Raw genomic sequence first — 15,904 nt, 5'->3', positions numbered from 1 at the left:
CGGACGCGGCGAGATTCGTTCGCAGTTCATCTCCAAACTAAGATGTTCGTGCACCTACGGAATCTTGTTTCATACGACCCGCGCCCTCCGGCCTGGAAGCCGTGTCCTCGCGAGCTGGCGAATGTGGAGGCGTTCTGACCCAGGCCGCCGGTGCAGCGGTGTGAGGGCATTCGTCATTGGTGACGGTTTCGACAACAGGGTCTCACCCGGTGAGCCAGCTCACCGGTTTTACCATCCCGTACATGATTTTGGGCCCTCGGCCGAATCTTCGCAGACGTCGAGAAGACAACTATTGCTGCTAAAATATTTTTTGTGACCAGACTTGTGCGGAGTTGTGAGGTGGATTAACAACCTCATCACCAGAGTTTGTTAATCCACCTCACAACCCACACGAGTCAAGAAGATGACGAATAATAAATTGTAGTAGGTATCGAGTTTCACTTCCATCTAAAGATAATTTACCCGACTTATCATTTACCAGCCAGTATCAAATACCGATTCGCATCAAATTCGAATTAATCGATTTGACATGTTATCCGTTCCCATAGAGACGTCTTATCCACAACAATCGCGTTGTTCCCAACTTTATTCTCGGATTTCTTAACAATAAACAAAAATATGGCTCGCTTTTGAGTCCAAGTTGTTATTTTGTATGGAAAATGGAGTAATTTAAAGTGGTTGCCTGAAGAATGTCAGTGCTAAGTCTGATTCCTGAGGATAAAAAGAAGGATATAAGGTTGTTGTTGTATCAGATTTCTAGTAGTGTTTGCATGATTTAACATCTAGTGTCATAGATCGCATGTAATTCATTATGCTTATTCAATAATAGTGCGAGGAAAGTGCCAAAACATCGTAAGAGATGGTTAGACGTGTTAAAATAGGTATGTACCGGCTGTAACTATTGCTATTAGTTTTATTGTAGGCGACATAAGCTTCTGTCGTGAGCTTAACTCATCCAATGGGCCACGATTCACTAAAATACCATACCCGTTCAATGCCATGCAATACTTACAATCCTATTTTATTTGTATTTATCTACATTCTCGTAAGTTATACATCAATCGATCATATTTATGGCCTGTGCTTACAATGCAAACTATTTTTAAAGCACAAAATAGTTATATTTTTTTGCATCTCTTTTGTTGAAAAGAGATGGTACAAAAGGTGTTCTTATTCCTTATACCTACTTTACCTCCAGCTAATATAATGTCAATGAATGATACGTCCTCCATGGTCCAGTGGTTGAACGTTGTGCTCACTATCCGGAGGTCCCGGGTTCGAATCCCGGTGGGGACAAATCACGAAAATCACTTTTTGATCCCTAGTTTGGTTAGGACATTACAGGCTAATCACCTGATTGTCCAAAAGTCGGATGATCCGTGCTTCGGAAGGCACGTTAAGCAGTTGGTCCCGGTTACTACTTACTGATGTAAGTACGTAGTCGTTACATGAGTAATGTGAGGGGCCTATGGCGCCTTAATAATAACCCTGACACCAGGGTTGATGGGGTTGGTAATCCACCTCACAACCCACACGATGGCACTTAGAGGAATATTTTTTTTTATAATCAGTGTTAGTACACTGAAACTTGGCTCGTTACGAAGCCGTAACTATCGTGATAATCCATGATAAAAATACTTTCAAATTAACATTGTGCTAACATACCGCTGTGAGATTGTGTTACTGTGAAACTGTGATATTTATAAGTATCAAAGTATATCACATAAAGTGAATTTTAGTGACAAGGTGTTCTTCATAAAACTTTAATCAAGAGTTCGCAGAATCACTCTGGAGTAATGAATTATTTTGTGTATGTTTAATATTAATCAAAAAATATTTATTTAATAATTTCCAGAGTGGGTAGATTGTATTTCTTGGCCAGATATCACGATCTTGACATTACTATGCCCGTAAATGCATAAAAAAACATTGCAATGGCTGCTTTTTGTTAAATTACTTCTACGTTTTTGTTATTCACTTGATTGTGCATGCTATGACTACTTGTAATTGGCTTTTATAAATGTAACTTTGCATGTGCAGAGTGTAGCTTGTAAGTTGTCCATGGGCTATTATTTTATTTTGGGTCCCATGACCTGTCTCTCACGTTCAAACACGATTTTTATAAAGCAAACATTTATTTTTTCAATAATTACACTATTGGTATATTTCTGATGTTATACTCGTACTTTTATGTTCCACGTTTTTATCAAAATTATTTGAATTTAACCAAAAACACGGTATAGGTGTACCAGAATCTGATGGCAAATGGGGAAATAAAATTTCTATAGTAAGCAACACTCGGGTAATTGGATGAAAACGTCTTGATACTTTTTATTTTTTACCTATTGACGGACAATATGGACATTATATAAAGTACTTATTGTATGCAATACAGTATTGCTTTCGTTCTATTTTTTGCCCTGTCGTGTCCAGTATTGTCCGCCCGGTCGTCTTGTGAACGCTAACGCCTGAATGTGAGTTTGTCTGTTTATCCACTCATCACGTCAGAACTAAGCAACGGATCGACTTGAGATTTTGTATGGAGATAAATGGAATGGAACATACGCTATTTTTTATCCCGGGAAAATAATTGCGGGATTTCTGAAAAACCTCTAGATTCCAACAGTTGCTTGAAGCGATAGATGTCGCTAGCGAAGCTGCGGGCAAAATCTAGCTAGTGTAGGTAGGTATATATAAAAAAAAACAAAATATTTATGAAAAGATCACTTATATTATGCTATTTCCAAATCAAAACTCTCCTGGTTATTTGTTTTCTTTCCACCTCTCTTCTTTTTACCGGGTGCACTAAATACACTTCCATTCGGTCTACCTTCAGCAATTATTCGTCGTATGGTAGTGCTAGGAACTCCTATAAACAGGTCACAGGTTAGTAACTAATAATATAGGAAAAATATATTCAAGTATTAAGACTAGTTAGTCCTACTTACCGGTCAACTTTGGACGCGATTTAAAATCGAAGATTGCGGTTGATCTCCAACTGCTTCTTCACTAATTTTACAATAAACAATGTAAACAATCTTTCTTGCTTGTGATCGAAGTGGTTTTTTTCGATATTCTTATGAAATTCAGAATAGTTTCAAGGAATCTTTGGAAAATCTCAGTATTGTTGACAAAACATGTACTTCGACATGACAGGAGACAGTTTAATATTACCATAGGAAAATCAATATTTTTTTTACTTTTTTTATGCCATCAGATGCTGGTAGACCTATAACTAAGTTGTACTTTTGAGTAACGCAGTTGTTTCCCTACAAAATTCCACTGTCCCTCTCATATACACTTCTCATCAAAAAAATCGAAACACTTCCGTTTTCATTGTTTCTGTCCGAATTTAACACAAAAAAGAATTCATACGATGAAAAAAAAATACATAAATGTATAGCTGGCAGTTTGGCCATTACAGTAATAAGCGAAAATTCTAAATTCAAAATTAGAATTTCATTTGTTTATCTTATAAACGAAATGAATCACTGTTTTGAGACAAATGTGTGTTTAGGGTTGGAGTACATTTAGCGTTTAAAAACTAAAAATTGGCGCCTATCCTTAAACTTTTTGTTTTTTATTTCAATACTGTGACTTTGGGACGTCTGAAGAAAGGTTTTTTTTCTAAAACGTATGGATACTTCGCCCACAGAAGCCGCCCAAGTTGTGGCATTGCTGGATTCTGGCCTTAGTCGGCGTGTTGTGGCTGCAAGACTGCATCTAAGCCTGTCATCTGTTCATAGAGTCTATAAACGTTATCGGGAGACTGGTTTGTTCACGCGCCGTTCAGGATCTGGCAGGAATCGGGTCACTTCTGAGCGAGATGATCGATTTATTGTAACAACTTCTTTAAGAAATCGACGCCTTAACGCTTTTCAACTGCAGCAGCGGCTTCGTGTTGTACGAAGGGTGGCTGTAAGTGACTCTACAATTAGAAGAAGGTTGAAGGATCGTGGACTGGTACCGCATAAGCCAGCAAATGGGCCGAAATTAACTGCAGACCATCGAAGAGCGCGCCTTAACTTTGCACGTGAGCACCTAAATTGGTCATACCTACAGTGGAGCAAAGTTCTCTTTTCTGATGAGTGTAAAATTATGCTGTTTGGTAACGACGGAAGGAACAAGGTCTACAGAAGAGACGGAGAACGCTATGCACAATGCTGCATTGAAGAAAAGGTCAGCTATGGTGGCGGTTCGTGGACGGTTTGGGGAGGAATCAGCGCCGACGGTAAGACAGAGCTTGCTTTCGTGTCTGGGCCACGTCTGCCTGCACTAAACTGTCATCGGTACGTCGAAGAGTGTCTCGAGCCTCATGTGATGCCCTATGCACATTTTATTGGCAACGGCTTCATATTCATGCACGACAATGCTAGGGCTCACACCGCGGGCGTCGTACGAGATTATCTTAACGAAGTCGATATCTCTATTATGGAATGGCCAGCAAGAAGCCCGGACATGAATCCCATTGAACATCTGTGGGATGAATTAAAGAGACGAATTCGAGCAAGAGATCCTGCCCCAGAAACACTTAGCCAGCTGCAAGATGCAATCCAAGAGGAATGGGACAATATACCACAGCATGTGAACTTCGATGAAATCGATGAAGAACCGTATGGAAGCAGTAATTAGAGCTCGGGGAGGGAATACAAGTTATTAAATAAACGTCTTTTAGCTTTTTTTTTTCATTTACGTGTGTTGTTTTATCCATTTCCTTTATACTCCATACGGAATAAAAATGACTCATTTAACAAAATACGAAACCTATGAAAAATTCATTTAAATTTAGAACATTAACATTAAGATTTGATAAGCTCATATTACTCACTATTAAACGACATTTAACATTTATTCCTAAATGTACACATTTTTCTGATAATCCTGACAAAACGTAAACTTGCAAGGTGTTTCGATTTTTTTGATGAGAAGTGTATTTACTCCATATAAACACACATTACTTAAAAATTCTTCAAGACGCTATTAAAATGTAATATTTGCGGTAATAACACGTAATTTAATCTTTACTTTAACAATACTAAATATTATTTTCCTTTATCAGTTTTTAATTATTCCAAAATATTTATTCTGTCCCCGCGGCAAACCAAAAAATTACGAACACTGTGTTACCATACGAAACTGAGTCTTAAAATTAGAATTTTGTATGCATTTGCGCCAAAAGTCGTATAACATATAATCAAATATTATTGGGGCGCGGGGGGAGTGCGTGGCTTGGAAATTCGCCGAGTCAGTCGCGAGGACGCCGGCGGGATAGGTGCGTGTATTAATTGGGAGACCGCTGCGTGACCGCTGTGATAAGTGAGTTTTTTGAATATTGAATAATCTTTTCCGTTATATCTTTAAAAAAAGGAGCAAATATTTATTGTACACGATCTGTTTTATAAAATGAATTACCATATGAGTGCTATTTTAGAATACACGTGGTTTCTACAACTGAGTTACCGATGCACTGTGTTACTGCGAAATGTAACGCAGTTGTAGCCATCGTAACGCAGTGGAAATACTCAACGTTTTTGCTCAATATTTACAAATTTAATAGTTTTAATAATTTAATTTATAATTATTTCGTTACAGAGTGTCGAGTTTATTGTCCACAAGTCCCTAGTCAACAACGTGTTGACCATCGGTAGTGTTTCGAGCAGGGTAGCGTGCCTGATACTCAGAATATCATCTCGATATTCGCCGACTGTCATCCAGGTATACGCTCCGACCTCGGGACACCATGATGACGAAGTGGAGACTATGCATGAGGAGATTTCTAAAGCCATGCATAGCCATAAAAGCCACTACACGATTGTGATGGGGGACTTTAATGCACAGTCGGAGAAGCGTTGTGGTAACGAGCTGAGAGTAGGGCAATTTGGATTTGGGGTCCGGAACACCAGAGGCCGGATGCTGGCGGACTTTATGGAAAAGGAGAACCTCTATATGATGAACTCCTTCTTCAGAAAGCCCGCACCCGCAAATGGACCTGGATAAGTCCCAGTGGAAATTATAAAAACGAGATCGATTTTATCATGTCGACGAAAAAGCACATATTCAATGATGTCTCTGTGATCAATGCCGTTAAGACGGGAAGTGAACGAACGGGTTTCCGAAAAGGCTTTAGCACCATAGACCACATCCATACACTGCGGCAGGTTATACAGAAGACCGAAGAGTATAATCTGCCGGTGTCCGATTATTTGACAAAAAACAAATAATAAATTTTCATTTGAAAAACAACATTTGTCGAAACTATATTTGATAAATGTATCATTTTACAAACTATTGTTTAATAAACTACTCATTAGACAATATATTTACAAAAAAAATAATTATTACGCTAAAACATTACTTTACAAATTGATTATTTTATAAACATGTTAGATGGCAAAACAACGTAAAGCAAAAATAACATTTGACAAAATGCATTGCTTGGTAAATATTTTATTAACCAAAATCTATGTAAATCAACAAAAATCTTTCTCAGTTTACTATAGTTTAACAAAAAACGTATGAAAAAAGATCATTTTAGAAGAAAGTAGTAAGCTATTAAGTACGTGTATATCATTACTTTGGGTTCATGCATGAAAGTCCAATAATAATAAAGAAGTTAAATAATTATAATAATCATTTATTTTCCAATGTTTGGTTAGGTTAGGTTAGAACTGCGACCACAACGCACGAGCCGAGCGAGCGAAGCGAGCGTGCCGCGGCAGCGGCCGGCGAGTGCCAGAACCGAATTCTACTTATTTCACTAAATTCACGTACAACAATCTGTTCAAGAGTTTAAATAGTTATTTTTAAAAACTAAGTAATAATTTATTTTCTAACTTTTTGTAATAACCAAAATCTATGTTAATCAACAAAAATCTTTTCGTCGTTTACTATAGTTAAAAAAATACAATACGCGTCAGTCACACTTATTTTAAAAGACAGTGCAATAAACGAAATAGTGCGGCAATAAGTGGGTACTACAATAAAATTATTCTAAAATACCGACTTTTGTACGGCTTCACATAAAAATAGTTATTTTAAAAAAATAATAATTTATCTTGTAACTTTTTGTATAATCACCAGTTTGGCAAACGAATTATTTAGTCATGTGATTATTTTAAATATAATATTTTAACAGTTGAATTATTTTCTAAGTAAAACATTTGCGGAATCTGTATTATGTCATATGATTGTTTTTAAAGTAATATGTTTGCGAAATGAAAGTTTGTCAAATGATTAGTTTTCCAAACGTTGTTTGTAAAATGATTATTTGTTATACGTTTTTTGTAAAACATTAGTGAACCATAATCTGCCACTTTGCTTGGCGTTTGTGGACTATGAGAAAGCCTTTGATTCGATCGAGACCTGGGCGGTGTTGCAGTCTCTTCAGAGGTGCCAAGTGGACCATAGGTACATCGAATTGCTAAGGGACCTCTACCAAAATGCCACTATGTCAGTTCGAGAACAGAACCAGAGCTCTAATCCGATCCAACTGCAGCGAGGAGTGAGACAGGGAGATGGCATCTCTCCGAAACTGTTCACTGCTGCATTGGAGGATATTTTTAAGCTTCTGGACTGGAAAGGATTTGGCATCAACATCAACGGCGAGTACCTGACGCACTGATTTGCTGATGATATAGTCCTAATGGCTGAGACCCTGGAAGACCTGAACACCATGCTCGACCATCTCAGTAACGCATCCCAACGAGTGAGTCTTAGCACGAACATGACAAAGACAAAAATTATGTCCAACGACCATGTCGCACCCACTCCAGTTCAGGTTGGAAACGTTACACTCGAAGTTGTAGACCAGTACATTTACCTAGGATAAATAATCCAGTTAGGTAAGTCCAACTTCGAGAAAGAGATCTCTCGTCGGATCCAACTCGGATGGGCAGCGTTCGGGAAGCTGCGGAATATCTTCTCGTCCAAAATACCTCAGTGTCTCAAGAGGAAAGTCTTTGACCAGTGCGTGTTGCCAGTGATGACCTACGGCAGTGAGACCTGGCCGCTTATTATGGGTCTCGTGAGGAGGCTCGGTGTCGCTCAGCGAGCAATGGAGAGAGCTATGCTCGGTATTTCCCTGCTCGATCAAATCAGAAATGAGGAGATCTACAGGAGAACTAAAGTCACCGACATAGCTCGGCGAATTGCAAAGCTGAAGTGGCAGTGGGCAGGACACATAGCGAGGAGAACCGATGGCCGCTGGGACGGAAAGGTTCTAGAATGGCGACCACGTGTCGGACGACGCTCAGTATAGGCCCGCTACAAAGTAGACCGACGATCTGGTGAAGGTCGCGGGAAGCCACTGGATGCGGGCAGCGCAGGACCGATCGTCGTGGAGATCCTTGGGGGAGGTCTATGCCCAGCAGTGGACGTCGTAAGGCTGATGACGATGATGACATACATACATACATAAACTCATGCCTATTTCCCACCGGGGTAAGCAGAGACTATAGAATTCCATTTGCTGAAAACGAATTGAATGAATTTGATGTCCCATTAAATATATTTGACTCAGACAGAAACTAATGTATGTTTAATATTGTTTTTTTGAGAAGTTTTGATTTTATTTTATTCTAAGAGAGTTTTGTTTAATTTATTATGGTTTCAATTTAATTGTATTCTGTTTTTAATTGTTTTTAGTAAGTTAAACACCATAGATGCGGAAAGTTTACCATTATGTTACTTACTAAACTACTGCGTTACTTTTTTGTCCCCCATTTTTATGGAGACATTTTCAGACTTAGAACTAAAACTATCTAAGTATGTTTTGAAATTTTTGACTTTTTTTGATAATTTAAATAAAATGCTTGAACTGCTATTGTTTTCCATTTTATTGCAAAAGTTTATCTCATAAAATCAAAATTAGGTAACGAAGTGGTAAATCTAACCATAAAAAGATGTATTAGACTGAAATGTTTCGTGATTTAATAATATAAGGTCAAAAATATTTTATCTTAATTTAAAAAAGAAAAGGTTTGAATTTAATGTGAACGTTCCCAATAATAAAACTATATAATGTAACAAAGTAACACAGTTGTTGTTTTTCTGCACCCTCCCTAGTATAAATATAAAAATAAGTGAAAAATAATTGGTAAACATCGCTGCAAATTCCTGTAAAATGTAATTTAAATATTATTATTGTTATAATAGTAAGAAATACTAACAAACAATAGCATAAATAATAAAAAAAATTTTTGGCGAATAAGTTAACCATGGCACCCAGAATAAAATAATAGCCCCCATAATAAATAAAATAAAAAAGAATAAAAAATCAAACAAATAAAAGTCTATTAAAAATATCAAATAAAAAATCCGAATAAAAATATAAACCTAAAAAATAAAACCAAAAATAAATTAATGAAAAAAAAAACAAAAATAAAATCAAATATTTAAATCTTTATCTCTCTTTATAATACCTACTAATGCTTACCTAACAAAGGAAAATGGTCAACAATGGGAGTATTAGTTGAACCGTCAGGCGCAGGCGGATGGGGATTTTTTTTTGTGGTACCTACCTACCTACAGCCCTTATGAACCCGAGGCTACTGTCGGTAACATGTTTTTACACTGCTCTGCCGCTCTTAATTGCCCCTAATTATGAACCCTTTTACAATAAAATACCAATCGCATTTAGAATGTGACAGAAAATCAATTTAAAGCTTAGTGTTAGGCATATTTTGTGCGATTTTGTGGAGTGGAATTCTCTGCCGTCTTCTGTATTTCCGAATGCAGGGTGCTTTCGAAGCCAGAGTGAACAGGCACCTTCTGGGCGAGCTCGTTCCATCTTAGGCCTCGTCAATGCCTTCGGGCAAGTCTGGGGCCAAGAGCAAAGCCATCAAAAGTAAAATAAGAAAAAAGAAAAAGCTTATTATAAGATTAATAATTACCTAGTTGAAAAAATACCTGGTATTAAATTAATGTGTTCCTCTAGTTACTAAATAACTCGTAATGTATACCTACACTGACTTCAAAGATAATATTGCTGTTGCAGTTTCTTGTTATTTCTTCTCCTCGGTCGTAACACCTTGCGAAATGACGTAGATTCAAAAATGTTAAATTGACCTAAAACAGTTTATCCATGACAATTACGCTGAATAAATGATTTTGTTTTTATGAAAAATGTGCTAACAAATGTTAAATAGCCATATTGATTTTTTAGATGAATAGACTAGTTTCCAACTAATCAGTTAATTACTTTTTACTAAATGTCAAAACACGAAATTGTTATGGAACTGTATGAAAAAGCACAATGAAGTTATAGAAAAACGTAATAAAATGTCGACTATTACGTTTTTCTTGATTAAAATTCATAAATAAGTTAGGTAAATAGAAAAAAGAAAATGTTTTTCGTTAGTTTTAGATCTAAATAAAGACTTATTTAGTAATCAGAATTCCATAATTTATCTTGAATCTAGTACACGACCCAATCGCTTCATTGTGGCCTTAAGGTGGGTACTGACCGGTGTTACGAGGCGTATTGTATCATTCGCAGCGAGCATGATATGTTACGTCATGTGCTTAAAATCAGTCTTGATGCTCGTTACGAGCGCCTTATTTCCCTGTACTGACAGCACGAACGCTCGCTGTGTAACACATTACATTACGCCTCGTAACACCAGTCAGTACCCACCTTAAGAAAGACCAGTGCATCTCCAGGTAATAAAAGTTCGTGACCTCAAAAATTCTTCTTCTACTCTGTCCCAGGAAAGAATCCCTGGAAAGCGTATACAGCAGCAACTCTCGCCTGAACTTGCTGAACAAGCGCAAGCGCGCGAGTCCTCTCGCGGATATGTCTGGCGGCACGAAGGGCGACCGCTATGTGGCACAGCGCGTGCTCTCGGCGAAGGCCCACCGGGTGAAGCAGCTGCAGAACCAACTCGCTGATGCACATTATCATTTACAGGTAAAGTCTACTTTATTATTGACATAAGTACATAACATAATCTCATGTCTTGATACGAAGAAGTTGAATTTGACGTTAGGTGGATAACAGGTAATCAGCCCAGCACCAATATATTGGTCCATCAAGTTTGAAAGGACACAATCCCTCTATCAGTCCTTACGAGATGCCCGTAAGAAACGCGTGCTTTTAATGGACTGGTTTTCCTTAGATGGGTTGGAAGCTCAGACAGGAAGTCACTTCTGTAAAAGACTAGACCTGCAGACCAGTGGGTCTGCAGGTCTAGTCTTTTACAGTTAGGTAAGTGTACCTAACCTGAAGATTGGTCAGATGAAAACAGGATAACATTAAGCGATTCGATATAGCCGGGATCGACGATTTTTCAGATGAAGATACCGAAATGAAATCGTCTTTTAAACAGTCAGAACTGTTTGCAAATGTATAAATGGGTTTTCGATGTCTAATAGGTATTACGACTTTTTGATGGGATGAGAACCTCTTCTGATTAATTGGAGATGTCCTTAGAAAAGGTTTAGTACGATCTACTCTGAACCGACGTACGTGTGTGAAGCGATTGATGAATGTGGAGGAGGCAAGAGAAGTGTGTCAGGAACGAAGCAAATGGAATTCTATAGTCTCTGCTTATCCCGGTGGGAAATAGGCGTGAGTTTAGGTATAAGTATGTATGTATGAGAACCTCGTCTCTGTGTATAGGCTTTTGACAGGTTTGCTTACCAATTTCACCATGAGCATCTATTTTAATGGGTAAATGGACGCTCAAACTTTACAGTTCTAGGGCTCCCTAAGGACGTTCGATTCGCGACATAAATTTCCGTATGGATGTTCTTCGACTGATAACTAGTTTACGGTTGCAAGTCGAAGGAAGTTCATTAAGGACCTTTATAGAGCAGCAGAATTTCTGAGAAACTGGCGACAATTATGAATACTGATGCCTCTAGGGCCACAGAAGTTTATCAGATAAATAAACTTGAATCCAGGTCAGATTTGTTTGGTACATAGATAATTTACATCACGTGCTTTCCAGGATTTGTGTGGTTTTCATTACGTTGAACTTAAACAAAGTTCTCAATTTCCCTCCAAACAAATTATTTCATTCGTACAAGCCATACACAAAATATGTTTAATTTTCAATTTTGTGTTTACGTTTTAGGAGCTCAGCAATGAAAATCGCGTGCTCCGGGCCATGCAAAAGAAGCAAGAGATTGCTTTGCAAAGGTATGTGTTCGAGGTTTGTTTTGCCATGAAATTGTTTGAAGTTGATTGTCCGAAACTTAAATTGTACCTTAACATTTATAGAAAGGTAGTCTTTGATATAATTGTGTAATTAGATTCTATTGCATAAACGATATCTTTGTGTGGCTCAATAGTAACTTTGACACCAGACACATGATAATAGAAGAAGACTGAATTGGAGTGCTTCTTAGATGAAATTGGCCTCTTCTTTCGGCGATACGGGACCTCAATACTCAATTATTTATTGTAATGTTTGCTAATAATTATGAATAGCCAGAAGAGGTCCGAAAAGTTATTGGTACCTTATTGGTACCTAAGTACATGATATATTATATGTCAGAGGCATTTGACGACTCAACTGTGACACCAATGATGTATACATATGCGAATATATTACTATGTTTAATCTCATTGCCAATGTTGGTGATTCTACAAATATGAGTAAACTAATCAATGGCCAACAACAAAATCTTTCCCAGATATGAGAACTCAAACGCCGAGTTGCCGTCAGTACTGAACTCCCACAACGAGGAGATGAGAATCCAGCAGACAAAGTACAAACAACTGAAGTCGCAGTTTAAGGAAGTGTCACAGAAGCTCAAGGAACGGGACATGCAGTATCAGCAGTTGAAAGATGAACACACACACCTGCTAGAGCTAAGCAGGGATAGGTAAGTTGGATTTAGCTTTTCTATTCGAGTATGTCTTATACCTAGAAGTGAACGCACACGATATTACATTTTGTACTTGTAAAAATCAATTCTTTCAATTTATGTTTCTTTCTTAATATTCCAGGAATCTTCTAGAACGCGAGAAGCTTCAACAGCAAGTGACTGAGTTGACTACTAAAGTGCAAGCGCAGAATGAGACCATAGCAATGTTGCAGCGTCGCATAGTTCTAGAAGCAAAGAACTTCAAACACCAACTACAGAATGAAATCAACAAACATAAGGACACTAGACATGATTTGGATATGGCTATAAGCAATGCGGATAAGCTGTCTACTATTATTGAGGTATTGTTTGACGTAATGATTCTTAAGATGTGTTAAGAACTCGTGTCTGCTATATTTTTACTGATTATTCAGATATTTTCTACAGCGACAAAAAGTTGATTTTGAGAAATGTGCGACTCCACCGCAACATTAGCCATGTTATAGATACTCATAAGCGTTTGTATTAATTCGGCAGTACGATTCATTCAGTTTTGTTGCAAATAAATATTATTGCGTTATAAGTACTACTCGTAACATCATGAAGTAACGATCGTACCCAAAGTTGGATTGATTAATAGCTGCAATAACTACCATCACATAATCACAGTCTATACCATAACTTGATAGCTCTTTTGATTATAGCACGCCTGTAAAATTTCAGATGAAAGAAAAAATGATCAGCACTGCCGCTTGTCGTAACATAAAGTCGCCAACTAAAACTGCGTCGACTGTGAATGTAACCCGACCTGTGAGTAAGAGCAAAAGCGGGAACGATATCGTCAGCAGCAGAGCAATGACGAGCAGCAATGATGAGCGGTCTGAGAGGTCTGCCTTTAGTAATGTAAGTGTCATTACAAGTTCTCCTTGATAGGAGAAGTTGTGAAGAAGTGATCCTCTTCTCTCCTCTCTTCTTTTTCTTAAGTCAGGAGAGAGTCCTCTCAGTATTGAAAGGAGAGTTAAAAGATGAGACAATTGCCTATCTCCTCTCTCCACATTCTTTCTGATCTTGATCCACCTACGAATTCCAAATCATCTTTTTGTCTGCCTATTTTGGAATATAGCTGCAGCCAAATTTTCAACGTGTATTATGTATCTCAAATCTTTATACGTACCTACATCATTGTATGACTGAGAAATAAAACTATAATATTATATTTTGATATATTCAATAGTACAGTAATTGAATTTGTGACGTATTTGTAGATGGACCAGTTATCCAGACTGTGCGAGAATTCCCGCAATATCACCAGTGCTCTATCCCACGACGAAGAGACCTCTTCCTCCATAGAACCTCGATCCCGCTACGTCAGGAGTCGTAACAGCACCAACAGCACGCGTTCTACCCCAAACCCTAGAAAGAACTCCAAAGGATCCGATGAAATGATTGAACTTGCTAAAACTGTCCAAGACGGCATGGCTGACTTGACAATATTTGACGAACTTGACAAAAATCCTTCTCCTGATGAAATGCAAAAGAAAATTGAAATCATGAAACAAGATTTAATGAATAAAATTAAAAATGACGAAGCTCCGTCACGAAAATCTAGTTTCATTAGAAGACAGTCGACTGAGGAATCTGTTGAAGAGCAAATCGTTGAAGAGAAAGAAGATGTTCTTATTGAAAGACCTAAATCTAGAGGCCGTAGAGGATCTTCAGTATCATTTTATGAAAATACAGTTATTGAAGAAACTACTACAACAGTTGCTATAAACGATTACACAGGTGATGAAATAGAAAGAGTGGAGAAAGTAACGAAAATAGAGAAACCTAGAACACGAGAAAACAGTGCTAGCGAAAGAAAGTTAAGTTGCGGTAAACCGTTGGACAAATATTGCAAAGACATCATTCAAGATATAGAGAAAAGTAGCAGAGTTATAGACAAACATATGCGGCAGTTCAACCACTCCAAATTTGAGAGTGATAAACTAGTAGAATCTTTGCAGGTTGTGGATAAAATTAATGAATTCGTTAATTCTAACGGCGAGATTCCAGAAGAAACTTTGCAAGAACTTAATAATAACTTTAAAATGTTGACTGATAATGTTTTTACTGAACCTACTGTAACTAGAAAGAGGTCTATTTCGGGCAGAAGGAACTCTAGAGAACCTAAGAACATGTTAGATGATTCTTCTATGAGCAATCAGGATTTACTAGACGATCTTTTGGGAAGGAAATGATAAAACGTCACTGAATGAAGTTTTGACCAAATTTTTACCGTTCAGTCATAGCTCAAGTAATGTACTGTAAGCTAATCTAGCTGAAAAATTAGGAATTTAGACTTAGCAGTTCCATCTGTAAAAGGGTTGAAGATGATATTACCTCCTTAGTATCCCAATTTATCAGAATTCAAAGTTAAAGACTGGATAATAAAAGCAATTCCGTCAAAACAATCCCAATTACCATTTATAATTATACATTTGAAAATGTATTAATTGAAAGATCTTTGTATAGGCGTTTGTTTGGTGTGTTTCAATAGTCATAATAGAATGATTTATTTATTCGTAACACTGCCGTTATTTATAGAAGTTGAATAGTCTATAGAAAACCCTTTCTCGAATCTTCTACGCGATAAGGTACGTACACACAATTTACGGCAACAAAATATGTCTTCATGTACCTAACAAGCACATCTTATTGTCCATTACGTACAAAAGTCGAGCAAAGCAGTAAAGTTACTCGAGAATCTCGAGATCCTATCTGATTTTCTCTCATTTCGTTTGAATTTTCTTTAACCATTGTTTTTGAGTGTATTTTTTCCTTTTTATTTATGCTGGACTGTTTGGGCCAGGCGCATATTAGCATTTTTTCCGCAACGAATGTCAGTAAAATGATTCTTTATTAGGTGTGAAAATGTTATCATCGAAAATGTTATTTGTGGCGTATATTGGTCTGGATCGAGATATATTACTTTTTCGCACTTGTATTGTCCAAATCTTTATTGACCATACATAAATAATTTTGATTTTATTAAATTACAATCGTTGCGATTTTTAAGAGCCGTGGTAGCCCAGTTGGTAGAACGCTTGCCTCT

General features: G+C 37.4%; 1 protein-coding gene and 1 long non-coding RNA gene across 2 annotated transcripts; one reads left to right on the top strand and one right to left on the bottom strand.

The window, feature by feature from the left end:
- The first annotated feature begins 689 nt into the window (after window positions 1-689).
- Window positions 690-15,162, top strand: LOC126367202 (lebercilin-like protein). Its single transcript, XM_050010625.1, has 7 exons — window positions 690-736; window positions 10,708-10,906; window positions 12,075-12,139; window positions 12,637-12,828; window positions 12,953-13,172; window positions 13,534-13,719; window positions 14,085-15,162. The coding sequence occupies exons 1-7, from the start codon at window positions 690-692 to the stop codon at window positions 15,048-15,050; spliced, it is 1,875 nt and encodes a 624-aa protein (XP_049866582.1). The 3' UTR covers window positions 15,051-15,162.
- Window positions 2,710-3,236, bottom strand: LOC126367223 (uncharacterized). The gene is made up of 2 exons (XR_007566452.1): window positions 2,949-3,236; window positions 2,710-2,869 (listed from the first exon to the last, which is right to left on the bottom strand). It is a non-coding gene; the product is annotated as an uncharacterized LOC126367223 (long non-coding RNA).
- Window positions 15,163-15,904: the final 742 nt, after the last annotated feature.

Source organism: Pectinophora gossypiella, chromosome 5 (genome assembly GCF_024362695.1).
Source record: "Pectinophora gossypiella chromosome 5, ilPecGoss1.1, whole genome shotgun sequence".
Taxonomy (NCBI): Eukaryota; Metazoa; Arthropoda; class Insecta; order Lepidoptera; family Gelechiidae; genus Pectinophora; species Pectinophora gossypiella.
This window is presented reverse-complemented; position numbering and strand designations above follow the sequence as displayed.

What these genes read in the sequence shown, in the direction of transcription:
- LOC126367202 (XM_050010625.1), top strand. Translation starts at nt 690, where the DNA reads ATGTCAGTGCTAAGTCTGATTCCTGAGGATAAAAAGAAGGATATAAG. An exon ending in ATGCACATTATCATTTACAG is followed by an intron (nt 10,907 to 12,074) that starts GTAAAGTCTACT and finishes TTTACGTTTTAG; the next exon opens with GAGCTCAGCAATGAAAATCG. An exon ending in CAAGAGATTGCTTTGCAAAG is followed by an intron (nt 12,140 to 12,636) that starts GTATGTGTTCGA and finishes AATCTTTCCCAG; the next exon opens with ATATGAGAACTCAAACGCCG.